The sequence below is a fragment of the Chanos chanos genome, chromosome 3 (assembly GCF_902362185.1).
Source record: "Chanos chanos chromosome 3, fChaCha1.1, whole genome shotgun sequence".
Lineage (NCBI taxonomy): Eukaryota > Metazoa > Chordata > Actinopteri > Gonorynchiformes > Chanidae > Chanos > Chanos chanos.
The window spans coordinates 20,485,511-20,493,172 of NC_044497.1; the positions used below are offsets into that span (position 1 = coordinate 20,485,511).

Here is a 7,662-nt window from a genome sequence, read left to right on the forward strand (position 1 = left end):
GATCTCAGGGGAATTTGTCTTTAGACACTTCTGGACACCTTGATAAATAAGTTGCTCTTGAAGCTCATATGTCAGTCCTGTGTTTATGGCAATGTTGCTGTAAAATAAAGAAATATGTGTTTAATATTGAATTATTTGTAGAGTACATCCAGTTGATGAACGGGTAGGGAGGTGAAAGCTTAGCAGGTGGCTCTGAAAACTGAACAAAGGCCCAAAAACAAGAGGCAGACAAGCTTAAGAGGCAAAGTAATTTTTCAAATTGGATGAAAGTGGTAAAATTGTCCAATTATAAAATAATAAAGGCTAACAATTAATTCTGCCTGTTTTTGTGGTTACCTCAGTCACATGCTATTTTTAGCTGACATTACGTTCATTCTGACTGTCAGAGCAAAGGTGCTAAATGGTCCGGTTTATTATTATAACTCAAATGTTTGACACTCTGCATCATTTTTTGTGTTCTCAGTCTTAAAAAATGGCATCTTTGACTTTGGCAAACATCAGTTTCTCCGTCGACCTGTTTAAGAGGATCAGAGAGAGAAATGAGACAGGCAATGTGTTCTATTCTCCTCTGAGTATCTCCTCAGCACTGGCCATGGTCTATCTGGGTGCTAAAGGCAACACTGCAGCTCAGATGTCTGAGGTGAGTTTACACAGCTTTTCATTACAGTGGCCAGTATGGGACATTCTCAGACATCAGCTCTTAGACCTTACCTCACAGAACAGCTATCAGACCTTACCCTATAGAATGTGTGATCCTGAAGCTGGCAAATTGACTGTGATAAGAGGGAGAGGGTTTTAACATAGTTAAGTCATGCCTTGAGAGTGAGGTTGGGATGTAAGGATGTCCATAAGGAGTTAAGAATGTCTTCTGTGATTAAAAATCTCAACAAGAGCACTTTTGTTAAATGGAGACTTCAACAGATTACCACTCCTATCTGCATTTAATATTTTCTATGGTTGTTATGAGATATACCAAAGAATAAAGTTTAGGCTCCTCCAGAGACAATGCTTTAGTAAAGTCATTCAGTTCAGTGCAAGAATAGCAATATGGAAATCATGACGTTGTGTGATAGTGTGTTCATTCAAGTGTTCTGAACAATCACAATACCATGTTCAAAATGATGCTGCAGGTCCTGTTCATCACTAAAGTCATGGGGTCTGGAACGGCTGCACATCCAATGCTCCAGCAAGACCAGCAAGTACAGCAAGCACCACAAATACAGCAAGTGCAGCAGTACCAACAAGTACAACAATGCCAGGAAGTACAGCAAGAACCACAAATACAAGTACAAGGCCAGCAAGTACAACAAGCACAACACATACAGCAGGTACAGCTAGCACAAGAAAACCCAGCTCCTGCAACTCGTCGAAACTGTAAGATGTGAAAATTAATCAACCACTAATCAAAGAGCCTAAAAGCTGTCAGTTTGGATGTTACATGATGGTTGTGGATGAATACAGTTTTGGGGGAAAGGTGCTTGCTGTTGCTGAGTTTACACACAGGGTAAAATAAAAAATAAGACTCGAGTTGTAAGTAACAAAACTAAAAATTTTAAGTCAAGTGTGGCTTAATTTTTAAGAAATTTCCTTTTTTTGTTTTGTTTTGTTCTCAGTGTGTTCCCTTTAGCACAGACATTCACGTGGGCTTCAGCAAGCTCATCTGTGAGTTGCAAAGAGGGGGAGCTCCATATTCTCTGAGCCTGGCCAATCGTCTGTATGGAGAGCAGTCCTTCAAATTTGTTGAGGTGAGACCAGTTTTGTTGTTGCTTGACAAGGGATTCTCACAGATGAAAATGTATCTGTTTTGTAATTTCCATTACTCAACCTAATGCAAAGGACACCTCTTTAAACTGAATAGAGTTTGAGAATAGCCTGTTTGTCACAATGCATGAATGAATTCATACTAATGTCAGTACTGATCTCCTTACTCTATGATAAATCTACCAGGAATTCCTGAAAGACACCCAAAAATATTATGGGGCTGAACTGGATGCTGTGGACTTCAAATCAAACCCAGAGGCTGTCCGTAAGAACATAAACGGCTGGGTGGAGAAACAGACTCAAGGTCAGTTTTATCATCAAATTATACACAAGTTTAAATGTTTGACCAATATGTTACATTTTTCATTTTTAACCTGATCAGTTCAGTTCATAATTCACTATACAAGCAAGGACAAAGTTATCCGTTTTGCCTGTGAGATCGAGAAAAAGACAAACACACAGTGAATGTTCACTCAAATCTGTGTCATGATTTTAGAAAATGTATTTCCTGGCATGCACATATCTGTCCTACATATTAAATAGTTCAAGCAATTGACTACTATGGTCAAACTTTGTAAATAATATCAAATGCTTCTGTCCCCATGGTACTGAAACTTTTTTCATGTCCTCTTCAACTACGTTTTCTGTTCCCACCAAGAACAACTGACACTGCCTCACACACACCCAAGGCTGGACGTTCAAATGCTTGTGCAAAAATCAACAACTCACAAGAGTTGTCTTTTCAAAATCAGCAAACCTCTCAGCCTAGGACATCGACTCTTGAGATTTTATGCTTGTGCTAAGAGTTTCATATGTACTTCAAACAACAGTAAAACATTTAGTAAATCCATCCCAAAGTATACAGGCATCATTTTCTAATATAGTTCTAATTTTTGAATATTTATACTGCTGTGTAATATTTTGAATGGTAGAAAAGCTATTCCACTTGCTTTACTTAAATGGTGACTAATGTTACAATCAACTTCATCACAGCCAAAATCAAGGACTTGCTGATTAAAGGAATTGTTTGCCAGGATACAAGACTCGTCTTGGTTAACGCCGTTTACTTCAAGGGCTTCTGGGAGAACAAGTTTGTGGAACATAACACTAGAGAAATTCAGTTTAAACTGAAAAAGGTATAGTTATGCTTTTTTGTTTTCAAAGCACGTATGTATGAGGGAACATGTTTTAGTAGTTAGTACTTGCATTATATTCACAGATGTGGAACATACAGAACATGACTTGTTTAGAGAAATGTCAGTCTCGCTCTGATGGAAAATAATAGACAAATATGCCTTAAAACACAAAAATTTAGCCATAGCTGTGACACCCATTGAGCTACATATTATAGCCACACACACACACACACACACTTTTTAATGGCATATTTAATCTTTATAAATGATCTATTACAAGTATATCAGGAGTATCATTTTAGCTAAAGCACAGCAACAGCAATATTTTAAGCTGTAAAGCATAGTGATATGATCACAGGTTCCAGTTTGATGTTTTCCAGTTAGCACGATGATCTGTGCACTATACAACCTAAACATGATCTTAATATATCCTTTTTTGTTGTTTCCAGAATGAGACAAAACCAGTGCAAATGATGTTTCAGACAGGCCAGTTCCCCTTGGCCTTCATCCCTGAAGTCAACATTCAGATTCTGGAACTTCCTTATAAAGGAAAAGACCTTAGCATGCTCATCATGCTCCCAAATGGGATAGCTGATGACACCACTGGTCTTGAGAAGGTAAGAGTGTAAAATATGATCCTATTGTAGTCTAACTGGCCTTGCTAAGTGTGAAAATTAGACAAAAAGACTTCTTTGAGGTGTAAGGTATTCTTAAGGATTGACAGTGGACAAGGATCACAGTTTGTATATTGTTTTTAGCTTTAGATTCTACAGTCTATGCTCTCATACCTTTGCAACAGACTGGAAATGTGTTTTGTTGATTGTTTTTGAATAATGGAATTTGTCTTCTGGAAAAAGCCATTTTTTGTCCGCATGTTTCTGCTTATTGGATTGTTTGAACCCAGGCTTGTAATATATTAGGTGCTTTCGCACCAGAGGAACTTTTCCATAGTTATTTGAACTGTTTGAGAAAGTACCCCCTTTTTCACGTGTTCGCACCACAAGAACTTAGAACGGTCATAGTTCTTAGAATGCCGTTTTGAGGGGCTTTTTTTTAGCTCCTACTTCAGGGTAGGCATTTTCGCAGCACAACAGGAAAAGCACTATGCCCATCAAGTCGTTCACGGCGACTGCGGTGGTAAATGCAGGGGGACATTTTTTTCCACTGGACTGGGTCTATCGCCATACAGTTTTATTTTTGTTAATGAGAGGGCAGTTATGTTAGCTAATGTGCACTGAATATTTCTATCATTCAAATTCAGTAAAACTCAATAACTGTGTATACTATATAGTCTAGTTTGTCGATTTCTTTAGCCATAGTAATGGTATTATTTTTTCCTTTTAGAGGTTTTTAAAAGGTCTTACAAGTCATTAAATTTGTACTTAAAAAATGTGCAGCTACCCTGGTTAGCCGTGCAAACAACAGCTCTTAGCGTGACGTTGCTATACCACCATTGGCCAGCTTACGTCACTTCAGCGTTCCTACTGGCGGTGCGAATACAAACAGAAAAAAAGCCCTAGAACGCTCCCCAGGAGGTAGTTCCTCTTGACTGAGACCCTAGAACTGTTCAGACTGAAAGCACCTATTATTACAAAACTTCACCAAAAAGCTTATTTGTATGGAACTATTTACCTTCTCTCTCTCTACCACCCATTCAGCTGTACACACTAGATTTATTTTCTTATCTTCACTTCTGTTTTAAGCTGGAGAGGGAGCTCACCCATGAGAACTTTGTAAAATGGACAAAATCTCATCAGATGAATCATGTGGTGGTAGAAGTTGGCCTGCCCAGGTTCAGGATGGAGGAGACCCATGACCTGAAAGATCTCCTGATCAGCATGGGCATGGTGGATGCCTTTGACCAGCATAAGTGTGACTTCTCAGGAATGTCACCCAACAAAGATCTGGTGCTGTCCAAGGTGGTGCACAAGTGCTTTGTGGATGTGAATGAGGAGGGCACAGAGGCTGCTGGAGCAGCCGGTGCCACTCTGACAGAACGATGTGGCACAGTAGCCCCCAAGCTTTTTGTTGCGGATCACCCCTTCCTCTTTTTCATTCGCCACAACCCCACTCAGAGCATCCTTTTCTGTGGCCGCTACAGCTCTCCTTAAACCTCACTTCTTGTTGTGCCACTCTCTGCTAGCAGGGCTGTTTCAGAAATGATAGCACACATTTGATTACTTTATGCATGTTATAGGAGCAATCTGATGCAAAGATTTGGGGGCTTTAACTTGATTTTACATTTCCTGTGCTATTTTTCACAATATTTTCATGAATGAGAATGAAACACAATTGTGACACTCATGTCTTTTTGTTACATGCAGTTAAAAAATAAAATGCATTCAAAGTAAAATGTACATGTGATAACTGTAAAAAGTCAACTGCTCAGTCAACCCGCACATGACCTTTAGATATCTGAATTTAATCAAGGACACACTTCTTGTTTTGATTATAACAGGAATTTCAGAGAAATAGCCATTCACAAAATTATGAGTGAAATTGCCTCTCTGAAAGAGATTTCCATTCATCCTACAAATCTCAGCAATTAAACAGAAAATATGGTCAGCATTACACTATCAGGGTTGCCAAAGCAACTGATATTCTCAGGAAAACTTTGCTAACCCATAAAACATTTCACAAACCACAGGACATTCTGTCTCTGCTTATAATGGGTACCAACAAAATGTCTAGCTTATGATATATATTTCGTATGCACAAACATACATTGATAAAATAAAGTTACTATTTACGTTATAAAAGATCTACAAACACAGTATTGCAGTAGCAAAAACCCTCTTAGGAAGAACTGGCAATTTTAATGATTAGTGTAGCTCCTTAGTTATAACATATCGTCTTAAATATGAGGTTCCAGGATGTTCAGCAGATATTGACAATGTATTACATTTTACATAGAATAATACTTGTAGTCTTTCTTAAAGTGGACTAATATTTGGAAAGTGTACACATAGATGGACAATGGTTCTGTTACCCAAAAGGTCATGATCATAGCCAAGCAGAACAGGTGAAACCAATGTGATAAACATGTTTGGGCCACAAATCCAGAATTGGGTCATAAACTTTTTACACTGAGTTCAAACAGATTTCCCCAAGAGCAAGTTTGAATTTTGAAGGAGTCATTTCACTGTGCTGTAATGAGGTAGACAGCAGAATGGGACCACAGTGACAATATACTGCAGCAGTTCATTGGCCAGTGCCTGGTATTAACAGTCACTATATCCGTTGAATCAATATACCTGTATCTGTGAGACACCAGATTAGGGATGTTCAATTCAAGATTTTTTCTGACTGATAACCGACGCTCATTAACCAACTATTAACGGTTAACCGAACAAGATTAAAATTTACTATTTAGAATGGATGAGTCTCTGTGACCCATTAAAAAAATTACCAACACAACAAATGTTTTTTTTTTTTTTAAAAGAAGGGGTTTATTTTTACATGTTCAGAGCCAGCATAATAGCCTAGATCTCCCGAGTGGGATAATATTTTATAACTTAAAATAAATATCAAATAGTAGGCTAGCCAGACTTTCTAATATATAAAGAGTTTAACAAAACAAAAACTGTCATAGCGAAAACATCCTCCTCCCCTGCTCTCGGATAATTAATGCTCAAAAACAGTCAATGGGTTTACAAAACGGAAACTTGTAGTCGCATTTTCTGAACTCAAAATAAAATAAATAGGCTAGGCCTACCTGTCTAATGGTTTTTATTCAGAAACAGCAACATGTCAACATGCTGTGGGGTTAGTCTGGCGTGCAGTCTGTTAACTGTGAGACCCCCGGTGGAGATTACCCACTCACATGGTACCGATGATATCACCTTGCTAGAGTGACCAGCTTCGGGAGACGCATCTGATTAGCTTTTCACCAGTCAAGAGGGTTAGTATCCAATGAGGGGGAATTGTCTCTCATATAGGTGTCCACCTCTGCCTCTGGGCCATTAGCTTGTTGAGGGGTGCTGTAGTCGTCTCCCAGGAGCAACATCATGGCATTGACCTGGCGTCGTGCGACTTGAGCCTGGGCAGCAGACACCGCTGTCTCGTCATCTCCCACCGCAATGCCAGCTGTCTCATCATCTCCCAGCTTGGCAACAGTGCCAGGCTCAATTTCATCATCATCAGTGGCCACTTCCACAGTAGCACACATTTCCATAAGTTTTGCTTTTGCAGCTATTTTCTCCCTTGGTGAAAAAAAACGGAGATGTTTATGGTGCGGGTCCAGGACAGAGGCGATCAACGCTGGTTTGGCCAACAACTCATCCATGCCAACCTGTGGTGAACAACACAGCCTAACTAAAATCATTCTTAATTCATAACATAACAGGCTATGTCAATGATAGTACTATTACTACTACTACTACTAATAATAATAATAATGAGTAGTTCCTAGGCTATTTCAAACATACACTTAGGCATAGCCTATACTAGTCCTATAAATGAAATAGCTTACCCCCATGCAGTCACTCAAGGACTGCCGAACCTTCGCCTTGAACACTGTCACTGCTCAGCTGTCATCCTCAGCTCTCATCAGGTGTGTGTTTAGGAGGCTGAAGGAACGGGGTAAATGTTGGAAACTGACACGTCCTTTTCTGTGGACATGATGGTGGTCGCACATTAAATTCTCCAACACAGGCCTAATCTGCCAGTATTCGCCTAGGAATTGAAATGCCTGACATTCTAAAACTAGAGAATGGAGTAATTCATATCCCCTGAGGATTGATTTCGTTCACTCTCAATCAGGCTT

At 39.2% G+C, this 7,662-nt stretch overlaps 1 protein-coding gene across 2 annotated transcripts; it reads left to right on the forward strand.

Annotated features, from left to right (window-relative positions):
• Positions 1-472: 472 nt before the first annotated feature.
• LOC115807464 (leukocyte elastase inhibitor-like) lies at positions 473-5,008 on the forward strand. Of its 2 annotated transcripts, none has more exons than XM_030768459.1 (6): positions 473-666; positions 1,628-1,745; positions 1,948-2,065; positions 2,755-2,897; positions 3,347-3,514; positions 4,601-5,008. In XM_030768459.1, exons 1-6 carry the CDS (start codon positions 473-475, stop codon positions 5,006-5,008), a joined length of 1,149 nt encoding a protein of 382 aa, XP_030624319.1. The 2 variants fall into 2 exon arrangements, with proteins under 2 accessions (XP_030624319.1, XP_030624320.1); XM_030768460.1 differs by having other exon boundaries at positions 473-640; positions 1,614-1,745.
• The last annotated feature ends 2,654 nt before the right edge of the window (positions 5,009-7,662 follow it).

What these genes read in the sequence shown, in the direction of transcription:
- LOC115807464 (XM_030768459.1), top strand. Translation starts at nt 473, where the DNA reads ATGGCATCTTTGACTTTGGCAAACATCAGTTTCTCCGTCGACCTGTTT. An exon ending in GGTGGAGAAACAGACTCAAG is followed by an intron (nt 2,066 to 2,754) that starts GTCAGTTTTATC and finishes ACTTCATCACAG; the next exon opens with CCAAAATCAAGGACTTGCTG. An exon ending in ACACCACTGGTCTTGAGAAG is followed by an intron (nt 3,515 to 4,600) that starts GTAAGAGTGTAA and finishes TTCTGTTTTAAG; the next exon opens with CTGGAGAGGGAGCTCACCCA.